Source organism: Stylophora pistillata, chromosome 3 (genome assembly GCF_964205215.1).
Source record: "Stylophora pistillata chromosome 3, jaStyPist1.2, whole genome shotgun sequence".
NCBI classification, from domain to species: domain Eukaryota; kingdom Metazoa; phylum Cnidaria; class Anthozoa; order Scleractinia; family Pocilloporidae; genus Stylophora; species Stylophora pistillata.
The window spans coordinates 35320965-35344636 of NC_142521.1; the positions used below are offsets into that span (position 1 = coordinate 35320965).

General features: G+C 37.9%; 2 protein-coding genes and 1 long non-coding RNA gene across 3 annotated transcripts in view; 2 read left to right on the forward strand and 1 right to left on the reverse strand.

Annotated features, from left to right (window-relative positions):
- The window catches only part of LOC111341640 (uncharacterized), a 10628-nt gene extending 631 nt beyond the window's left edge, over positions 1-9997 (forward strand). Inside the window, exons 3-13 of the mRNA XM_088752691.1 lie at positions 1042-1097; positions 1644-1683; positions 2593-2686; positions 3226-3300; positions 3477-3533; positions 3797-3935; positions 4114-4147; positions 4513-4801; positions 5976-6929; positions 7470-7680; positions 7978-9997. Of these exons, the coding sequence (XP_088608817.1) occupies positions 1042-1097; positions 1644-1683; positions 2593-2686; positions 3226-3300; positions 3477-3533; positions 3797-3935; positions 4114-4147; positions 4513-4801; positions 5976-6929; positions 7470-7680; positions 7978-8236 (2208 nt within the window). The 3' untranslated portion in view covers positions 8237-9997. The remainder of the gene's footprint in view (positions 1-1041; positions 1098-1643; positions 1684-2592; positions 2687-3225; positions 3301-3476; positions 3534-3796; positions 3936-4113; positions 4148-4512; positions 4802-5975; positions 6930-7469; positions 7681-7977) is intronic.
- LOC148735830 (uncharacterized) lies at positions 3968-6063 on the reverse strand. The gene is made up of 2 exons (XR_015998554.1): positions 5951-6063; positions 3968-5862 (listed from the first exon to the last, which is right to left on the reverse strand). It is a non-coding gene; the product is annotated as an uncharacterized LOC148735830 (long non-coding RNA).
- A 2569-nt stretch (positions 9998-12566) lies between the features above and the next one.
- On the forward strand, positions 12567-22644 carry LOC111341656 (uncharacterized). Its single transcript, XM_022948629.2, has 2 exons — positions 12567-12915; positions 19500-22644. Exon 2 carries the CDS (start codon positions 19502-19504, stop codon positions 21446-21448), a length of 1947 nt encoding a protein of 648 aa, XP_022804364.2. The 5' UTR covers positions 12567-12915; positions 19500-19501; the 3' UTR covers positions 21449-22644.
- Positions 22645-23672: the final 1028 nt, after the last annotated feature.

The window sequence follows — 23672 nt, forward strand, 5'->3', positions numbered from 1 at the left end:
TTTGTGTACATTTGTTTGAAACTATTAATTTGATTATCTTACATCCTACAAACACGAAAAGATGAATTTAATCCTTAACCAAGATATGATCTTTATTCAATGAAATTTCTTCTTGTTTCAGTTTTTTCCAATACACAAACACCTGTACGATGCTGAATTTTCAGTCAGTAAGAGTAAAGTTTAAGACTTAACGTTAATTTAACAATTTTAATGGCAACATAGTAAACAAAAGAGAGAAAAAAAAATGCCATAGGGATAGTCCGTAAGAGTCAAAGAACCCATGCTCAGACAGACCACCCAGCTAATGAAAAGATATACATAATAAATATACAAGGACAAAGAAGATATAAAAGTACAATTTACAATTAAATGGCCTATTCAGTTGTTTAATAAGAAATTTATCACACCATGCTTAAAAATTGGAATGCTAGATGCTGATCTGACGTGAAATGGAAGCGAGTTCCACATGTCCACAATACGATTGAAAAAACTAAATTTAAACACGTTTGTTCGAGCATAGTTCTTCTTTAAAGTAAGGCTGTCTTAACCTCTCAGGGGGTACCTATCAGTATCAGAATAGAATTGGACATATGTAGAAATGTCTAAATTAATGTATCCGTTCAAAGCTTTATAAAAGAAGAGTACATCAAAAAGAAATCGTCTATGCTCTAGAGGCAGTAAATTAAGTTTAGAGATACGAATTTCATAGTCATCATCAGATTTCAGAATGAACTTTGTTGCACGGCGCTGTATTCTTTCCAATTTAGTAATATTCTTCGCAGTGAAAGGTGACCAAACAACAGACCAGTATTCCAGCTGTGACTTAACCAGAGTGCAATATAGAGTTCTGGGTGTTTAAACATCCTTCAAATCTCTGCAATTCCTCCTTATCAAACCAAGCACTCTGTTCGCCTTATCTATGTGAGAGTTCCAGGACAGCTTGTGGTTAGTTAGCATTAGCTGTTATATATGTTCATAAAGCACATTTAGTGCTTTTCGGTATTGATTTTTTCAAAATATTGGTAATCATTTATTATTTAGAATCCCGCTGATATTGAAGAATTTCCAGATCAGGAATACAGCACCACATTTGAAAAGTTAGTTACAAGACCTCTTAACTAATAATCCTTGTATTCAACAAGTCAACAATGGTGGTTTGTGCATCGGCATACCATCATCATGATATGAAGCTCATTATTTCTCAATGATATTGTGATCAATCAAATTAACTGGCTATGCCCCTCTGCATGTCCCCCTTATATTTAAAACTTTCTTGTTCCCAGGGATGTATCATTGATCACCACATAACCATTCTTAATTTAGAGGAGACGGGGGATTGAGGGGAATGGGAAAATAAAAAGTTTGAATCTCTTGTTCTCTTAAAATTGTGAGTTGAGGTGTCCTAACAACCAAACAAGAATTCCGATTCACTGGTTTTGGCCTTGAGTTGTGTGTATCATTTGAAGCTGTTCTGCATGAACTAGATATCCTTTTTCCAAACCTGTCAGACGCCTTGTAGAGACATGATAAAGATCTTGCTAGTGTTCTCTTTTTGAACCACTGCTGTAAGTTATGGATCCCTATGTTTAAAAATAACCATATAAAAATAATTTTCCCTAAATATATATCATGTCATAATTTAGGGAAGAAGATGAAATTGCTGCTCAAGAAAAAATAGATGAGGTTGGTTGACATGCTACAGTTTATTCAAATTCAAGCAATACTTCATTAGATATGCAACAGTATTAAAGTTGAACAAAGGAGATGCCATTTTCTCCTGGTTGGCACTTTGGGCTGTAGACCAAAATGTCTTGATTCTTGGCTAGCGCCATAGTGTCACGTTCTTTGAGTGCCTGGAACTGGAAAATTTAGGGAGGTAAAGTTTGTGCTCGAACCTTAAATGGCTTATCCTTGTTTCCATAGCATTAAGCATAGAGGAGTAACACTACTGCCGCTTGGACAGGAAGCTAATCCATCACAAGATTGCCCTCCCCCCCCCCTAGATTTTCTTCAGGCGTTCCTGACAATTTGACAATACCCATTTATACTCCTGGGTAGAGAGGGGGTACTGTGAGAGTATGAGCGATCAAGACAGAATTTCTCCTTACAAAATCAATACAATATCAAGCAGAAAATTGATGAGAATAAAAAAAAAGTATCAATCAGGGGATTGTTAGTTGATCCAATACCAAATTCTCTGAATCAACATCATAAGAATTGTATGCCAGACTGTAAGGAGAATTACAAATGAGATCTTGGGAGTGAAAGGGTTAAAAGTGTTTTGTCCAGAAACAAACAACACTGACTTGGCCAGGTCTTGCACCTAGACCTCTGTACCTGGATTCCTCTGCACTAACCAGAGAGCCATTGTGTCTCCCAAGGGGAAACCCAGGAAAATGCTGCCTAGGTAGGTGGGGAGGGGGTTGTTTGGAGAGATTATCTGTAATACTAGAGAGAGGAAACGAACATTCAAGAAGTGTTGGCAATGCTAACAGTTGCTTCACACTATAGAAATCACATTGGGACAAGCTCTAGCAGGTATTACAGTCCTTTATTCAGGTTATTTTATTCATTTTTCTTTATTTATTTCAGTATTTCTCTCAAAACTTTATTGTTCCATCTCCATGGACACCAAACCATGAAGCTAAACATGTTAAGTTCTCTCCTCTTCCACCTGCTACTGCATGTGAGTATACTTAGGAATTTAAGACAGTTGTATCACTGTAGAAAATCATCCTCCACTGTCACATAAATATATTAATTTTATTAGACTTCTCAGTTAGTTATGTAATTTCAAATGGTCAATTTAGCAGGCTGTATTCCACTGTAAGACCTGCCAAGTTCAAATTGAAAGCAGAGACAGGGCTTGACATAATACGACAACTTAGATATTACAACAATTTCAGTTTGTTTGCTAGCCAAACTGGCTAGTGGAAATCAAAAACCACCACCCAAAACTGAATTTCTACTAGTAGTAGGTAGGTTGCTCAAAATGCAGAACTTTATAAAGAATCATTGAAACTGAAATTTACGTTGTCAAAACATTAAGGACTTAATTTTAACAAGATTTTTATTTTTAGCTGATTGAAAAAATAATTAGAAGGCTTTTAAAATATTAGAAATTAAAGATTATCACAATTAGAAATTATATTATGAAAATAACTCCATCATATGTAGGATGATCAGAGTCTCTGTAATGCTGCAACCTTTTTTTTTCTCCTTAAGATATTGAGGCTGTAAGTTCAATGGAATCATCCTCTTCATCACCATTGCCATCGACTAGCAAAGTAAAAGCTGATGGTAAGAAAAACAGTTTTAACCTCTTTTTAATCACTGCATTTCTTTGTAGAGGTTGGATTTGAACAAAGGGCTTATGAATCTTGAAAACAAAGAGAAATACTTAAAATAACTTCAAACTGGGAAGTAGCAGTCTCCAGAATTTAAATATTCTTGAAATTATTTTTTTATCATTTCAGCAAGCTGCCAAACAAAGCTTTCTTTACCACCAGACTTTGATCTACAAAGTCACATTGGTAAGTGAAATATTTTGAACCAAATTGACACTGGTTTTCTCAACAATTTTTCTGGGTGTCACACAACGCTCCTCCCAAAAGAAGCTTCTTTCAGAGGGAGGAGCATCGCAAGGACTTCTGCAAAGGTGACTAAATTTAGATGTGATGTATTTTCAAATTGCAGTATGCATGTCATTGATGAGAGCACTAAAATGCAGGATTTTTTGAACTGTTATTTTTTGTGTGTAAGTCTTCAAGTACTCAGTTAAGTTCATTCTTTTTAGACTCAGTTCATTATAATCAGGATGGTCTCAATGGCAGTAAAGATATTTCATTGTCATCATTGAGACGGAAACTTTTCACACAAACTGAAACAGAAACTGTGCCCGAGAAGGATCATTTGATGGTGCCCACCAATATAAAGTAAGTAACTCAGCAATAGTTCCCCCATAATAAAAAACATGTTTATAAGGTAATTAATTAGTGCCATTTCTTAAGTTTAATACAAGATAGACTGTGGATTAGGCTTCTGGCTTAGTACTTACAATATAAAAAATAACATCAATCATTTGTAATATATTTCTTATTTCATTTGTTTTAGATCCATCTTAAAGAGTCCTAAAAGTCCTGTTTTTGTAAGTTATTTAGGCCTTAAGTTTGGTCCAAATATAAACCATTGTTCTGATCAACACATAATGTACTTTTATTGTGAATTGATTAAATTTAGTTACATTCGTTTGAGATGGAGTTTAATTGTTGGTGCTGTGGAAGCTGGATTGGAAGCTTCCACTAATTGTCAGAAAAACCTGACAAAATGCAACCTTTGGAAGAGGGGGTAACCTATTGAGGATGGGTACAAGAAAATGTTGATAAAACTTGACAAAATGCAAACTGGGATAGACCGCTGAACTCTAGCATCCTTGACAAGATTTAAGCATCGCTCATTTATAAGCTGCTTCATGCAAAAGAGAGTGAATGTGATTTGGAACTGTAATTTCAGGTGACTTCAAGTCCCGTATCTGACCAATCAACCCCAAGATACACTCTACGTCAAAGGCATTCCACAGCTAGCACCATGTCCAGTCCAAACATGTCTCCAATAAAACCTTTACCCACTCTCCAAGAGACACCCATATCGGCAAGAAGGGGGTGTCTTTCAAGACAAAGCTTTAGCCCGATGGACTGTTCACCAGATGTGTTTGAGTCTTCTGGAATTGAAATTATGGGCGATGTTCTTCCGGATCTGTCACCGATAAAAGCCAACAGCCGAGGAAGGCAGTTTCCAGATGGTACGTTATGTAGAATGCATTGCATGTCTTTGAAACTCGCTAAAAAAAATGTTGGGGTCTGGGTACCACAACAAACGTTCCGCATCATTTACGTTCGAGTCCTTGACAACATTTTTTCCGCGAAAGTGATTCGCGTGTGTGTTGACGCTAAGACAGTCCTTTTTATTAGTTTATCATTCCATATTGGTGTTTTTAATCTAGGAATTTCGTGGTTTTACGCTTGATAATACGTCAAAGCAAGTTCTTTCGAAAAACAAGTGAAATTCGCGCAGTAAACTTTGGGTAAATAGTGCGATGGAAATCGAGAACGAATTGGAATCATCGCTATCAGGTAAAAAGAATTTCGGATAATTTCTGCTTTTAATCTCCACTTTTATGTCTGGTTGAAAATCAGATCAACTGCAGTCGTAGAAAAATTGTTTACAAAATCAACTTTTCATAATTATCGTAGCATCCAGTACTCTACTATCAACAGTACATTTCAAAATGAACAGTCGACTCTTGTTCGAGCAGAAATTAACGTAACAAGCAAAGCGTACTTCAGGCTCCAAAAGTCGTTTAATGTTTACTTGTGGGAGCATTTTAGCAATATTACTCTGAGATTTAATCACACAGCTTTTGAGCTCGTCGTCAGAAAAAACACTTTGCTAAGACTATTTCAGTTAGAGACATAAGTATACTTTGAGGTAAAGAATTGCTAGTGCTTTGGTTTTAAGTTGAAACCCCAACCAGAACACCTTTGGATGAACTTACTATAATGACCAAGCTACCACAAATCTCCTTATCTGACTTCACAGCTATAATTGCATCCAAAGTACAGATGGAATTCAAAAAAGTGTTAAAAATGTAAGAGCACATAGAAGAACAGTCTTTAAAGACTGCTGCTTAAAATGACTGCAGAATATTCTTCGATGCTGTCAAAATATAGCCAGAGAACTCTGCATAGTGGGCAGAGAGTTCTGTACAATAGCCAGAAAATTCTCAAAGAACAGCTTGGCTTAGGTTCAACATAGGGTGGTAGCACAGGGATGTCTTTTTTAAAAAAAATTTAGCTGTCTCACCTGTGGAACAAAAAAACTATTTTTAGGTCTCTGCTGTGTTGATTGTGAAATAGAGGACTAAGACAGTGAGACACTTAGATACACTTACTTTCAAATTTTGTCATATTCTGTAGACAAAGAAGATCCTAATAATTCAGTTGATGATGGTGGTCCTCTAGAAGTATCAGCCCTCTCCACAAAGGAAGACAGTAAAGAAGATGACTTGGAAAAGAAAGAAGAACATGTCATTGATCATGATGATGATGAAGATGAGGAGATGCCACCAAGGATCACAATGGAGGACTTAGCTGATAATTTAGATTCCACAGATGATGAAAAAGTGAACAATCAAAGCACCGATTCTCCAGAATTACAGTTCACAGAATCATCTCCTAAGGTGATATCAGACCTAGGGGAAAACAAAGAGGAAGATTTGGATGCCAAGGGTGATGAAAGGGATGGAACAAGAGTAGAGAATAGTAGAACAGAAGTTGAAAAAATAAACCAAGAATCAGAGTTTGATAGACATGGACAGGATGAACATTCAAGGCCAACCACAGACTTTCAGTCGGGACAGCATGTGTCCTCTACCTATAGAAATTCTCAAGCAATGGATTATAGCCATACCAAGCGCTACCACAGATCTATTCACCTTAACGAACTTGACGAAGATGTGATTATCATGAGAGCAAAGGTTGCGTTAAGAAGAGCCAATAGGCTATCTCCAACTAAAAGTTTAAGCAGTTTCTCATTTGATCCCCAAAGCTTAACACTGTCTGATTTAAGTTTGAATGGTTCAGCTGTATGGGACCCAGTCAGAATGTCAACACCTGTAGTTACTGAGTCAGGTATGTCCAATGCATATAGAAATTATACCAGAGATAATGACAGTCACCATAGCTACAAATCCTACAGCAGATCACATCAGTATAAAGGTGCTGGAGTAACCTATACTGACGAGTCTGGACTTGGTAGAAGTGAAGGAGAAATGCCTTTGTATAGCTCCCGTGGAATCTCTGGGAAGAGGCTGTCTCCAGCTCCAGCAGTGGAAGACATACAATGGAGAAAACAACATGGAGATTTTGAAAGTAAGGAGTAATTATTCTTGTCAGGCATCAGATGATTTTGGAACCATTGATTTGGTACAAATTATAACACCTAAGCTATTACTCTGCAGTCATCTCATTTGATTACTTGCTAATAATTTATAAACATTTCATTATTTGGGATTGATTGATGTGCTCCCTGCCAATAAGCATGCTGAAAGATTTTCATGTATATTAAAAGCACTTCTTCCTATTTTTGGTTTTTATGTTAGACTACTAGAAATCTAAGTCTTGATAATAAGTGCTTGTTAAAATGACGATTGACAAATTCAACATATGCAAAAAATCAAAAAATGGTACAGTTTATGCTGGATAACTTGATTCTCTGATAAACGTAGACATACTTGATTTCTTGATACCTTGAACCTTTTTACCTCCCCAGTGATAGTATAAGCTGTGGTAGATCAGCTGAGAAACAGGAAAAGTCAGTGTCAATCCCCAGCAATGTAAACACTGTTCTCATTTTATAGATGATCTTTCTAACAAGTTAATTTCTTTTTTTTTCTTTTTTACTGTATCCAGGGCACTACCCGTTATTCTATTCCTGGAAAAAGCCCAGTTCTCCATTATTTTCCTCTCAGAATTACAGAAAATGGCAACTTTCCCAAACACATCCAATGTCGTATGTGGAATGGAAAGCTCTATACTGGAGACCGCCACAAGATGTCTTTGGGTGGAGAAATGGTCACCCATATCACACTGACCGACATGGTTATGATGCAGACTTCAAGAGGTACATGTAAATCACATCATCATCAGCTGTGTTTGAGCCACAAGTTACTCATACCATTAGACTACTTTAAATTCAACTGGTTTTGGCCTTGAGATACCCCTTAAAAAGGTATTCTAAAAGAAAATTTTCATTGTTTTTAATGTTGCATGACAGCATTTAACTTTTGCTGCAAGCAACGGATGAAGATCACATTGAATGATATCAACAGTACATGAAAAGGAATTTTGAATTGTGGCATTTTGGTAAAGATGTCTGGGCAGTCACAAACAAACTGGATCTTTCCTTTTTTTTCCATAGATCATCTTGGCCATCAAGACCTGTTTCATCAAAGCTGATCTATGGTTCACGCCCTCTGTCCCCCCCTGTGACCTTCCCGCCAGCAAAGTTTCCCAGAGCAGTTCCAGGGGGATTTGTGTCAAAGATTGCCTTGCCTTCCTACCAAGATAGTGACAGTGGCTACTCTGAATGGTCACGCAGCATCAGTCGGAAGGAGAACATTTTAAAAAGTCAACACAGTTCCTCAGGATTTGCCAGAGATCGCCACTATTATTACTGAAAGAAAAAATAACCCTTTAACTCCAAGGAGTGATTAATTAACATGTAACTTCTTCCCAAAATATCCATATCCAGGTACTAGATTTTAACTTGATCTGACACCAAATTCTTGCAACCAATTTCTAAGGAAATGTACAGCTGCTAGTGAGGAGAATTTATAATTCGATCTTGGAAGTTAAAGGGTTAAGTAAGACCCATTCGATTATAGTATAGTGTGTATCCATTTTAGAAGATATATCCTTTCTATCAGGCTCATTCAACAGGACAAAGGCCATGGAATTATAAGCAAATAGCTATCACCTACACAGATGGGTGTTACTCTTATAACACGATAATGCATTCATTAAAATGGATCAGTATAAGAAGGTTGTATTAATTTTTATCACACCAAGTATGTGTTAGTCAAAGATCACACCATTCACAGAAGAATTTTTGATACCCAATATTACACAGTCATGTATGATAACACAACTGAGTGAAAAGCACATGTAAACCTCATTTACACTACAATTTGTTTTAACTTAAGCCCTCGCCACCTTTGTGTGTTTTCCTGTTGATACATGTATCCTTTTGATCTAAATGCTCCTTGGATACTTTCTTGTTGACGTTTGCCAATCTTCACTATGAAAGAGAGGTTTGGGATTTAAATTTGCTATTCTTTCTTAAACATGCAGAAGGTTCTTACCCAAAATTTACAAAGAGTATTTGGTACTAATCTTTTGTTTAATATTATTGTTATCATGATTATTATCATTGTTACCATTATTATTATTATCATTATTATGATTTTTAGCAGCCTTGTATATAGGGTTCTAGATTTGCCATTCACCTTTCTCTTTTCTGTATAGTTTTAGATGCTTTTACTTATCAGATTATTAGACTTTGAATCTGTTCAGACTTGACTCTGTTATTTATAGTTTTCCAGACACTTTGACAAAAAAAAAGGAGTAGATGTGAGCCGAAAGTGAGTTATTTTGGATCGTTTTTTATGCTGTTAATATTTTGTATTGTAGAGGATTTTATGGAAATTATTGCTAAATTATTATTATTATTATTTTATCATTATTATTATAGGCAAATGAATAAGTTTCTCCATTTTGTGCCCCACCTTTTATTATCGTTTGGAGGTTTAAGTCCTAAGTGTGAAGAAAAGATGTTAGTAGATTTACTTTGAAATTTATTTTGTATATTAAATACAGTACATAAGTCAGTCTTCATCTTAAGTTCCTTTATAATTATTTTACAAGGTTACTAGATATATATCATCCTTATCAAAACATTTTGTAGTAGTCATTTTATAGAGAGAAAAAACATTCTTGTTCAAGTTACTTGTAAAAATGTTTGGATAAACCTTCTAGATTCTTGGAAAATATTGACCTGTGACTGAGCAGTTTTTTTTCTTCTGGTAGGTAAACTAGACAAGTGTAGCAGTATAAAAGTCAGCAAGGGGAATAAAACTATTTCTTTTTTTTTTTTTTTTTTTCTGACCACTGACTCTTACACTGCTACATTCACACACTCCCTGTTAGAAAAAGGCCTGAATTCAGATTAGGAAATTATTTGAATGATTTTCCTTTTTCATGGGATCTGTTATAGTGATCAAAAGTAACATTTGTAAATATTTTTCAAGAAATTTCACATTCATTTGTTAGGTAATTTACCCTAAAATCCAGTTCGTGATTCATTTGTAGCCTTGTACATATGTATAGCATTTTTAAATTGCTGATTTAAGGACATTAATTAAAAAAATCCTTCCATTGTAGTTTACATTTTCATCTTTGATAAACAGAAATGTCCATTTTGAAATTATGTTGCAGAACTAGCAAATACAAATCTGAACAAATAAAGGTAATAAATTGCCCCTATACAAAGATTGGACTTCATTTTTCCAACTTTCAAGCTCTCAGCCAGCACTAGAGACAGGGTCACCAAATAACTAGTATGCTGTTCTAGACAAGAAAGTTTACCCTGATTGTACAAATTTTTAGGAAAACCTGAGATGTTGCCAGGACATGTAGAAGAATGCAGAGAGGGGGGTGGGGTGGGGGAATGAGCTCTGGCATGTGCTGGCTCTGGAATGTCATTGTGGTTCATTCTCTCAAAAGGATACCATGTTGCTATACATCTCTTCAGATGATAGATCACAGATGATGTCAAATTAGGGAAAAAATGATTAAGTGAAACACAAGGTGCAGCAAAGAGTGTGATAATCTTACCACATTTTGGCTTCTTGTGCTATATTAATAATAATAATAATAAGGATTTCTATGGCACCGTATCCGCAGGCTCATGGCGCTAAACAGATGCACAGTAACATGGAGTTTTTTTAATTTTATCTAAAAAAAGAAGTAAATGTTTGTAATGGTAATAACATATGTGTATCTGTCCATCCGTCCTCTGATTACTCAAAAGTAAGAACTGCTCCAGATATGTCTACTTTAGTTTATTATATATTGATAATTGACAAGTATACAATGAGCTTAACTTCCTGGCTGCATGATAGCTTATGCAGAAGAAAGCCCAAATTGATCATCACAAATAGAAATCAAGAGAAAATAATCTACTCGTTTTAACACAAATTCACTCACTGCTCTAAACTAAACAACAGGAGGAACTTGTGTTTTTATTATAGTTTGTTTACAATGGCACACCATTAGACTATACACTATCACAATAGACTGCAAATACCTTGACCCTGAACAATCAGATTACAGAATTTGCAACAGTCAGGACTAGTTGATTTATACTAAACTCAGTTATACCCCTTACATGAATGTCAAAGGTATTTTCTGCCACAACGACCCTTGCCAAGGTTCTGGCCATACACACTAAGTTCCACTGTACAAGCTGCATGTATCATATTGCATGCCACTGTCCGGATGCGAAACAATGAACTTGTCTTCCCTACAATTTGTCAAAAGTGAAGATTTAGAGGTTGAATTACTTGTAATTTTCCCCACTTAGGGCAAGTAAGGAAGATGTTAGTACACATTTCTACAGAGTGATCTAAGCACCAGTTTCAGTTCCCTCGATTTTTTATCCTGAGCAGTGAGTAAAGCTGTTGTGGATGATTTACCAGAAGTAAAAATCCAAAAAGCCTTATGTATCTGCCTCAGATTTGCGCAGTGTTTATCATCATCAACTGGTGCAAAGCACATGCTTGAAAATATAAGCTTTAACAATATTTACCTAGGAGTACATTATTTGATAAAAATACATAACAACTGACAAACACAAATATTCACTTCGTAAACACAACTTTGACAACGTAACATTACGAGTAAAATCATGAAATCTAGCACAACTGCAAAAATAAGTTACCTAAAACATAGAGAGGAAATAGTATGTTAGACACACGCACAAGAATTCTGGTAATCACGAGATGGCATCTAAAAACTTTTTTGTCGTCATTTCAAACGAAAGTTCGATCAGATAAGGAAAACACTGACGCATTCATCTGCCCATACAGAACATAAAAGCACAAACACAGTACAAAGAATAAAACAATCAGAATGGATTACTTGCTCCTCATCGAACACTGAGTTCTCAGACTTAAACTAGATGAGCAAAAAGAATATTACATTGTGTCCATTCATCATTGAAATAATTTTTGCAAGGCGTTCATCTCGAACGCGAAAAAACTGGTTACTAACTGAAACCGCTGACTACTGATCGTTGAACTTCTCGACCCAGGACCCAAATTTGAACCCAAGTGTCATTTAGTAAAAACCTTCAAACGGCTGTCTCCCCTTTGCAATTTACTTATATAATCTTTCCAAAAGAAACATGTTACACTTTACTTACCTCAAAATATTTGGACGGAGAGAACTTTCGATATCATTGAAGCACTGCCTTCACAACGTGTACGCAAGACCAATGTAAACAAAACACTACTGATTACTAACTAGATTAAACCTAAACCACTCCTAGTAACCATGGAAGAAAATATTTGACAGCCAAAGATTCCGTTATAAGAGGCATTCTAGCGTGTGTTCATACGTCACAGAACATCATAACGTTTTAAACATTCATTTCATAACATTGTCACACCCTTGGAATTTTTAAGGGTATAACAGAGAATTCCAAGAATAACTTAAACGCAGCAATTCCATTTCCAAGCATCTGTCTCATTTCTGGCACTTTTAAGAGCCACCAAACGTACAAAAGCAATGAACAGTACTCCCTTGTAGGTTTGTGTAATATTTGTTTACATACTTTCCATAAAAGTGTCAGTTAACAAATGTTCCCGCAGTTAAGCCGCACCCCCAACTTCTAGCGACGATTTTTGGAAAAGAGCTGCGGCTTATCTGCGGGTTTTTGCGGTATTTAAATCTGGAAAATCAGTGAACAATGCCAAAGAGAGATAGTGGTCGGAAAGTGTCGCCTGTGCGATATTGTGTTGCTAATCAGATTTCTCCTTTTTCAAGTTTTCCTTTACAGTTTTTCATGGTAACCGGCGGGCCTTCATGTTTACGGACGCGACTCAAGCTGAAGTTCTGCACGTCCGCAATTTCTTAGAGGGGAAGTTTTATGTCGTGATTCAGAAAAAAGACAAGGATTCAAAGAAACATATTTTTGAATAGAGTACGGTCAGATCATCAAACCACTTCACCATTAGCTTTAGTTTGATGCTCTTTATGCATATCTTATATAGGAGCAGTCCACGTTCAAGAAAGTAAGGTAGGGTCGGTTGTTTCCTTTTTCGTGTGTTTATCAGAATATCTTTTGCCCTTTCTATTGCTCGTTTAAATTAGTTGGTACTACAACTTGATTAGAATAATTTCTTTAATGTTTGGAGGTAAATTCATGTTAGTATATTGAAAACTAAATGGTCTATTTAGCCGACAGGGAAGCAAGTGATAGTCGCGGGCTGATAAACTTGTGGCCTTGCGTAAATCTATAGTTATAGCTAAGAGGAATAGAATAAAATTTTCAAATACGAATACACAAAAACACGCGAATTAGCTCGATGAACCAAAAAGCCTAAGAATTACTTGATTTAAGTAATTAAAACACATTAACCGAAAGTACATTTCAAAACAAATTACTCTTTCTGGTCCCTAACATCCTATTACGTATATTTTTCTTAAAAAGGGCTACAGAATCAACTTTCCTAGTAGATGAGGGTGCAATATTGCAGAGTCTTGCTAATACTGCAAATCTGCTCCCACCCTCAGTTTCTCTTTGATGTTCAAAGAAAAAAGCGTTAAAATCAGCGTACCGTGTATTCTGTGAATGGCGATTGTGACTGATTACCTGGTGATCATCTATGTAGCTTGGTAGAGTCCCATGTACAAGTTTATACAGTACATGAGACAAACGTATTGGTATCAATTAGATAGGCCAAGTTAAAACAATATGAAACAAATTGTCGTATTTTCCGCTTTGAAAGTTCAATAATTACTGCCGAAATAAAGCAGAAATACAGTATTGTTGATCAGCTGTTATCTCCAGCGAGTTAAATAATGAGGGATAATGGTAAAATTAGTCAAACGCTGTGGAAGATTTCCGTAGTGTTTGGAAATCATAATGTTAAATTCCGGTAAGCTTTCCTTTTCGCTTTTTCGAATTCTAAAGAGGTGTTAATTGGCTTCAAATAAAGTGTTAAGCAGATGGTAGTTCGATCATTGTATGCATGCAATGCCGAATAAATCGAATACTCCTTTTTAAGGCATACCCTTTTAAGGGCTAAGAAAAATGAAGAGGCGGGAAGAAAACCCGTAGTAAAAAGGCGAGAGCCAACAAGGAAGTCACAGCGAGTGCTAAAGCAATACCGAGAAACTCGACATCACCGCATCACTTGATATAAGTACATAACAACTGACTCACATGATCCCGCCCTATGAGGTCATGGAATACAAACAAGGAACGTATTTCTAACTAAATCTCTAGGTCATAAAATACCGCTCGGATCGAAAAATCCCATCTAGGCATGTCAAAATCTCCTACGTTTTTCGCTTTTTGCTCACAGTAAACCATCTAGGTTTATTGTGAGGAACGAGTTCGATTCCACATTAGAGGAGAAAATTATTTAACAAAGAATGCAAACTAAGTAGCGGATTACTGAAACGAAAAATTAAGTTCAAATCTATGCGCATGACTCGTGACAGAGATGCACTGCAAGCACCACAACATTCAAAACCCCTTTTCATCACATAAGCCCAGTACCTAGTAACCACGCTATGCCGAAATAAAAGGAATAAATCCAACACCGCCAAAGATGCTATCGAATGATGATGATGATGAGGATGATGATAGTTTATTAACACTTCTGGCAGTTAAAAAACTGAATAAACAGTGTAATTTTACAAGGACATTAAAAATAATCTTACTAGATACTAATAATAAAGTCTATTTACAATAATAAGTCTTAATAATTATAATAATTGTAGTAAGTATTACAATAATAGTAAGTCTACGAATACCTAAAAGTAAAAAACTCATTTGCTCTTTTTGTTCTTTCATTGTTGTTGTGGCTTTGGTATTTCCTGATCTTAACTGATAAGGTATACAACTTGTCATAGCTTGAAGAGCTAAGAAAGATATGGGGTGGTCTTCATTCCTCATTTCCGCCATCAAATTTTTACAAACGAATATCCTGCGATCTACCAACAATGACAATTTTGCCTGGTCTAGGGCTCGTTGATAACTATAATTTGGGAATATAATCTTTAAGGCTCTTTTTTGTATGGATTCAATAGCATCAGAGAGGTATGCGGGAATGTCTTGCCACACTTCCGCAGCATACTCTAAGACCGATCTGATATTACAAGTGTATACCTTGCGCATGTCTTCTAGCATTACTCCTGCGCGTTTCAACAACCTTAGAGCGTATAATTTCTTAGCTGCCTTGGCAGTCACATATTCAACGTGAGTGTTCCGTTTAAGGTCATCTCTAATTATAGCTCCTAAAAGCTTGTGAAGGTGTAGTCTGATCGTCCGGGTGAGTGTAGTCCTGAGAAGGACTGTTGTCGGTGGCAGTGACTGACGTTTCGACAACCTGTGCGGAAGTCATCATCAGAGTCAAGTGAATGATTGTTGTCAGTAGAATGACAACATTCTACTGACAACAATCATTCACTTGACTCTGATGATGACTTCCGCACAGGTTGTCGAAACGTCAGTTACTGCCACCGACAACAGTCCTTCTCAGGACTACACTCACCCGGACGATCAGACTACACCTTCACATGTTACCCCCGGGTTCAAACCATTTACTGCATCCTAAAAGCTTATAAGTTCCTACCCGCTCCACTTCTTGATTTCCAACAGTTATAGGTCGTATTGCCGTAATCAAATTCTTCATAAAATTTACGTACATTTCTTTAAAAATTTTTGGGATTTAATTTCATCCTATGTTCTATGCAATAATCATGGATTTCTCTGACAACTACATCAAGCATAGTAACGGAGTTCCTTGGAATGATCTCAAATGCAGTAGTGTCATCAACATACTTCGTACGCATATGCCAATTACTGAGTAGCTTGTTTATCATGACAGTAAAGAGCGTTAATCCGAGTTTTGTTCCCTGTGGGACGCCACCATTGACTTGTTTCCACTTCTTGATTTCCAACAGTTATAGGTCGTATTGCCGTAATCGAATTCTTCATAAAATTTACGTACATTTCTTTAAAATTTTTTGGGATTTAATTTCCTCCTATGTTCTATGCAATAATCATGGATTTCTCTGACAATTACATCTAGCATAGTAACGGAGTTCCTTGGAATGATCTCAAATGCAGTAGTGTCATCAACATACTTCGTACGCATATGCCAATTACTGAGTAGCTTGTTTATCATGACAGTAAAGAGCGTTAATCCGAGTTTTGTTCCCTGTGGGACGCCACCATTGACTTGTTTCCATGGTGACAGGGAGGAGCCAACGCGTACAGCCTGTGTCCGGTTGGTAAGAAAGGACCGAATCCAAAAAAACAGAGTTTGATCGATGTTGAACGATCTGAGTTCATCTAACAATATTGAGTGGTCTATGATATCGAAACCTTTAGTAAAATCTTTAGTGTAATAGAAAATATCCGAGCCCCAGATGGGAAGTGAACCCACGACCCTCCGTGATCTAGTCGGATACTCTAACCACTGAGCTACTGGAGACTCTATGGTGAGCAAGGGTCAATTTGTGGGCCTCGACTGGAACCGCATCGCGCGGCTACACAGCCAAGTATTGGTAAGCACCTGTGAAAACTCACTAACAGCATCACGCTGTCACATTAAGGCATATCAAGATGCGGCCAACCAACCTCCAAAGTGAGCATGTTAAGATGAAACAATTTTAAGTGTAATAGAAAATATCCGAGCCCCAGATGGGATTTAGTAAAATCGGCAAAAAATATCCGAATAGAACAGTTACCTGAATCAATAGCTTCGTGTATAGCCTGCATTTAATAAATTAGTGCGTGCACTGTAGAGTGTCCATGACGTGCATATTGACGTGATTCGATAGAATCAAACACCTGATCTAACAGTCTTTTGTTTGTAAAACCCTCTTGTACTTTTGCTAAACAGCTTGTGAGTGCAATTGGTCTCAAGTCTGATTGAATGTTTTGAGGAGGGCAAACTTTAGGGACTGGTGAGATAATTGACTGTTTTAAAGTGTCAGGTACGAGACCTTTTCTCAGTGATTGATTGTAAATATCTTGAATCAATGATGCTAATTCGGGTGCAAATTGCTACAACAATTTGTTCGATCTTCCATCTGGTCCCACCGCTTTATGTATGGATAATTTGCGAAAGTCAGATGAAACTTCCTCTAAGGAAAACAAGCAACTCTGGTGGAATTACGTTGGGCGGAGTTTGGATTGGCGTTAAAGGTTCGAACTCTTGGGTTATACTAGTGAAGAAATCATTAATTTGAGTAGCTAGTTCTGCAGGACTGGTGATGACGTCACTTAGGAATTGATGGTACCGTTCCTGTTTACCAGATGTAACCTGCCCCGTCAGAGATATGATGTCTTTCCACCATTTCTTGGGGTTACTTTCAGCCAGACCTTTCACTTTGTTGTTGTAATAGGAGCCCTTCGCTGTTTTAATAGCACCTTGGACTCTATTCCTCCAGAGTCTATAAATTGGCGATTCTTTCCCAAATTTAATAAATGCTGCTTGTCGCTCCTTAATCATAGATTTCAGTTTCACTGTGACCAAGGCTTATCGTATACATGGATTTTCACTGTTTTCCATGGAAAAAAGGTTTCAATAGCTGACTCTCCTAATGTAAGAGCAATTCCTGCCACGATACCGCGAGGTCGTCATAAAAGGAACTCGGGTGTTGATTCGCACTTTAATTCGTTCCTTCGAAGTGGTGGTAACATTCTGATGGACTTGCCCTTTTCGGTTTGGAGATTGTTTGCCAGCTCGGACTCCCCTAAACCGGAGAATATCCAGATTTTTTTAATGTACGGAGCAAATTTTGGGACAGGTTGGATGTAGTATAGCGCCGTAATGAGAAGATGGTTTCTCGTCGATGTAAACAAAAACATCTCGGCGAGGACGGATGAAGAGTTTGCAAGGATCGAGAATTCTCGATTTCTGAGGGTCCAGGGTTCGTTTCCACATCCAGGAAGACTGTAAGATTGAAGTCTGGGTCTTTTCCAGGGATTTTAAGACATGTAAAGCCGCGTTTGGTGGATTTCAATCTCGGTTGACGGAAGCGGGTGAAACTAAAATGGCTTGTTAGCGTGTGTTTACAAGTCACAGAAGATCACAACGTTTCAAAATGTTTTTATGATCAAATCCTTCCCTCTCTTTCGTTGCGAAAGATTTTGTATCATATAAAATTCAATGAAAGAGAAAAAGGAATGTTTTCCGTTTTCAAATTTCTGTGTAGATCTGGAAATACTCACGATTGAATATCAGTAAAATATACGTATAGAGAACGTATGACGTCACTTACTCAATCCGTCTTTAAAATACGTCATATATGTTTAAAGGTCTTTAAAATGGTCGTGACTTAAATGGATACTCCAAAATCAGGTTTCCGAGTAAGGACTGGAACCTATTATTTCCGTTTTATTTCCTAACTGTTCTCGTTCAGGTTCGGCCCTCGTGACGTATTATGGATTAAGTATTACAGATTAAGATGAGGACAAAGATCGTAAAAGGTCGGAACCTCATTTTCCGGAGAGTAATTTACTCACTCCCAGTCTCTACTCGCAAAACCTGATTCTGCAGTATCCATTTAAGTCACGACCCTTTAAAATAGAGCTGTGTTGGTCAATATGCTGCCTAAACTCGTTCACAGGGTCTCTATCCTTCACATCCAGTAGTAAAATTTTAGTTGACACATAGATTCAGCAACTGAGCACTTCTCTGCCTAATTACAGGCGACCCACAATTACTCAGTAAAACGAAACTCGGCCCCAAAATAAAGCCAGCTGACTTCATTTTCAGTCAGACGTTTAGACGTCTCCAAAAGTTTCACTGGCTTTCGCCGTGATGCATGAGAAGTTGGTTTTATGGCATGGAAGTCGATAGCTAAAACTAGTTAGCCAGGAAGAAAGAATATCTTGACCTCTATAGGATTTTAAAACAATTACGTCTCAAAAATTACCTGCGATTTCTTGGTCTTGCCTTGAGAATGTCAAACAGCCGTGGCCGCGGCCCTTCAACTAATGTTCCCAATATCTTGTCAGTTTATAGGGCTTTGAAAGAGAATATGATCTCTTGGGCTTTCTTATTCCATTTGATATAATGAAAGTCGTTTAGCACGGGTGAAAAAATTTATTACTTCACGCGCTCTGAAGTTGTATTTTTGTTACGTTCGAGTAGAGGAGGAGTACATGACAGTGGTGGAACGGTGGTTGCGTTGTGTCTCAAAGGAATTATTCAAATCAAACGCTTAGCGTGTTTTCAAAAAGTTAAATAACACTGTGATGTAATATAATATACGTTTTGCTGTAGTTATGGTTTTTTAAATAAAGTTTTTGGACTTTTTTGTCAATTATCGGACGTATGTCGTGGAAAATATTCAGTCAATAGTCTCCTTTCTAATAGGTATTCGATGAAATGATGTGAATTTGACTGCGTAACGACGTCATAGTAACAAAACTGAGATATTTTGATTTAATCTCACTCGTGGTCACTCGTAGGTACTTTTAGACCCTATCTTATAATAATGCCTAACTGGGATTTCTAACAAATGAAAACGGGACAAACACAGTTTTCTTTCCGAGATTTCCATAAAGCTTTCTGTCGACTGAAATTATTTTTCTGCCATTAACTTCCAATGAATGTATTTTGTTGTAACTTTCAGACATGAGTGAATCTCTTCCTGGGTACGACATCGCGATAGTTGGAGCTGGTGCCTATGGTACAGCGGTGTTGGGCCAGATATCCTTGCAGTCGTTACCCAAAGACCGACAGGAGTGCCGTGTTTTAGTGGCGGAATCCAGCCAAGAATTAGGACCGGGGATGCCATATGCAAAACACATGACAATTCCCGATCACATCGTTAACATTGCAGGTGGATGTACACAGATAACAGCAACCTACATACCGCTCTCTGAACAATCGGATTTTTTAATTTGGCTCCGCTCACTTTCTACAAAACACCGTGCCAGTCTGGAAATTGACGAGGCTGAAAGTCCCACCTGGCTGCATAAACCATTTCCCAGATTTGTGGTGGGCCTCTACCTAAGCGACCGCTTCAAACAGTTCGTCGTGACACTGAAGAAAAAGGGATTCACAGTTGATGTGCGTAAACGGACAAAGGTTACTTCTGTTCGTCTAACAGAGGGAAAATTGGATACCCATGGATACGAGCTTTGTCTTGAAAAGGGGAATAAAGTCTTCGCTAAATATCTATTTCTTGCCACAGGTCACTGGGCCTACAACAGATTTCCTGACTTTCCACGCTGGCTTCCTTCACCATTTCCACCAAAGGAAGTGCAAGAAAAGACCCAGCTAGGTTGGAACATTGGAATACTCGGATGCTCCTTATCAGCTATCGACGCGGCACTCACGCTAAGCAAAAAGAACGGATCATTCCAAGCCAGTCATCAAAGTGGCGCAAATACCTTGAAGTTTGTCCCCATCAAAGGAGCTGAAGAATTCCAGATGACGATGTATGGACGCAAGGCATTGCTACCACAGGTCATGGGCGTGGTTGTGAACAAGATCTTTGCCCACAAGTACTTAACACCTTCATCATTTATTCCCATTATAGAAGCAAATGATGGATTTCTGCCTCTGGATGACTTCTGGAATCTGCTGAAGAGAGAGATTTATGATGAAGTTCCCCACCTTCGCCCCCATTTTCCAGATGACTGGGAGACGGTGTCGCTGGAAGACGTTGTCTCTAAAATGAAAATGCTGCTTCAAGCAACTGACCCAGTCGACAGATTAAGCCGCGAGCTCGAAGAGGCAAAAGAAAGTTTGATCAGTGGCGTACCACTACTCCTTCAGAATGTCTTTTATCAGTCCTATGCAATCTTTGACGAGGCTTTTAACTACTTTTCAGCAGAGGATCGCATCAGGTTTGAAGAAATCAAGACCGAGCTCCATCTGCTAATAGGCCCTTTTCCAGTTCAAAATGCCGAGAAGATCTTGTCTCTAATGAAAGGCGGCTACCTCAAGGTGACAAGGATTGGCGAAGATTACAAAATTGACGAAGGAGAAGATAGATGTGGGGTCAAAGTATCGTGGAAATTTAATGAAGAATCTAGTTTTGAAGCCTGTCACGATGTGATGGTGGATGCTACTGGTCAGAAGGGTGCATTTGAGAAAGATCCTTCCCCACTGACGAAATCGCTGAAAGAAGGAAAGCTCATTAGCGAGATTTTGGTTCCTTTTCGGAACATCTCGGAGTCCCAGAGGCATGAAAATCATCCAAATGTGGTATTAAGGAATGGAGCGAAGTATTTCCGTCCATCTGGTGCTCTCATAGACATGAATAATTTTTCTCTCGTACCTGCCGCTGAAGATCCTGGTGCACCCCCTATCTATTACATGGGACCGTTTACTATAGGGCAGGTAGCATTTCCTCAAGACATGAGCGTAGTCACAACCGCCGCTGAACGGTCTGTAGAGGATCTTATAGAGAGAGGTGTGCTGGAACGTGACGACAGTTATTCAGCCGAGCAAGACCCGATGCCAATGTATGGATGGTTGCCGAACGCCAAGGGAGACGTGTCTGGACAGATGGGTAAAATGACCAGGATCCTTTCATCCAAAGGACAAAATTCTCAAACAAAAGAGCTGTAGGCTTTGGACCATAGGAAAAAAAAGTCAAGACAACTGGGATTTCATAGCCATATGCATTTTATAAGCCAAAATGTGTAGTGTCCTCAATTATCCCCATATGACAGAGCTGAATAGCATATGCGCACGCGCTAGATTTTGACGCGGCGGGAAAACGGAATTTGAGTCGTTCGCATTGTTGACTTTCTATTCTGTTGCTTTAATTGAGGCGTTGTTTTCCTTACCGCTTTTCTTTTACAGAACAACTTCCAAGAACGTTGCACACCCCCTGAATATTTGATTTTCTCCTTAAAAGCTTTGGAAATAGGAAAATGCCTTCGACATCAACAAAATTACTCGGTTTTAAATGTCAGCTCCTTATTATTTTCGCAAAGTCCACTAAATTTTAAACCTCTCACGCTTGAGCCCGTGTTGTTTACCGCATACCTTTGACGTAACGTTTCGTTATTCAGCTCTGTCTCCCCATATATAAGAGATTGTAGTTTTGTTGATGACAAAATAAGTCATTAGCTTTTTTACATTTGATCTTACTTTGTTTTAGTTGTTTCACGCGATTTTCTACATTCTGAAAAAAAGTTACATGCCACTGCAGGTTAATTTTTTAATGCTGCACCTTTCCAAAACAAACTAAGAACCTGCTTTGTGCTACGTTTAGATAAAAGTCTCGACTGGGCTGGTCAAAGCACGATTGAGTCAATCCAGGTTAGAGGCAGATTTTTAAAGCTTAGCAGGAAGGTTCATTTTTCATTTCTCCTTTCGCAGAGTTTGCCTTACACTAAGTTAAATCCCACAAAAAAAAAAAAAAAAAAACTGGCTCAACCAGTGTGCAAGAGAAATGTACACACAAGAGAAACATTTACAAAGAGACTTAATATAAATTTTATTTGTTTACTGCTGTCTATAAAGATCTGATGGTTTCCTTTATTAACCTATAATACCAGAAACGTCAGGTGTACTTGTGAAGCAAAGAACATCAAGGAATCCTTGTAAAAACTCTAGGCTTCTTAGCTGAAGGCTCAGGTAGTCTGCATGGACATGAAACTGAATTAGCTGAATGGGAGATAAAGTTTTTAATATACAATATAATTTAAAGAAACTTTGACTGTATAAGTTTTTATTGCATTTTGACTTTCTTGGTTCAGTAAGTGTGTATTTTTTTAAATATAGCGTAACATTTATACGGTTTGCTTCAAAGGTTACACCTTGATCGATGTACTTCTATTGATCTTCCGAGTGTCACTGGTCGCAATATTCTGGCCACTGATTCCGCGCAACTTGAATTCAATTGCTGCATGCCCGCTTGTGTTATCTTTCGAAACAAGAGTGATACCGGCAGGCCAGTTTTATGTGCTTCTGTCAGCGATGTTGCTATTGTTCAACAGCACTTTTACCCGATCATTCCTAATCACAGAGATACGCTGGTGCCTATCCACATCTAACTACTTTCTTTCTTCATGCAGTAAATAGTTTGAACCCGGGGGCAACATGTGAAGGCGTAGTCTGATCGTCCGGGTGAGTGTAGTCCTGAGAAGGACTGTTGTCGGTGGTAGTGACTGACGTTTCGACAACCTGTGCGGAAGTCATCATCAAAATCAAGTCACTTGACTCTGATGATGACTTCCGCACAGGTTGTTGAAACGTCAGTCACTACCACCGACAACAGTCCTTCTCAGGACTACACTCACCCGGACGATCAGACTATACCTTTCTTTCTTCAATTCCTCTACACTCATTTCGCACCAAATCAGGACAACCACTAACTACTGATACCCCGCGCACACTTTCTAAGCAATAACTGAATAGGGAGTCTTCACAGAGGAGGGTCTGTTATTGATGCTAGCACTCGACTACGTTAGTTCTCAGGGCCCGGCTGTTTCCTGTGCTGCACAGATTATCCCTTTTTCTGAAGACATCCATTCTGCATCTATCTCCAAAATTCTTTTAGCAGGAGAGGGGGTCCTATATCGTCCTACAGTCACTCAGGGGTAACATACCAGGGTGTTTAATCTTTACAAAATTCACCTTTTCTCGATAAGGAAGGGGATGGAATGTGCGCCTTGGGACGCACCTGCGATGGGCGCTTTGTTTCCTTTTCGATTGTGAAAAATAAAGATAATTTCGAAATTTTAAAAACAAAACACACGAGCTTTTAAGTTTCTGTTGGTTTTTCAAACGATGAACTGATTAAAACGGGTTGTTTTTGGATGTGGTCTTAATTTAATCTAAA

Bases quoted from the DNA above. Each gene is read 5' to 3' on its own strand.
- LOC111341656 (XM_022948629.2), top strand. From the start codon at position 19,502: ATGAGTGAATCTCTTCCTGGGTACGACATCGCGATAGTTGGAGCTGGT.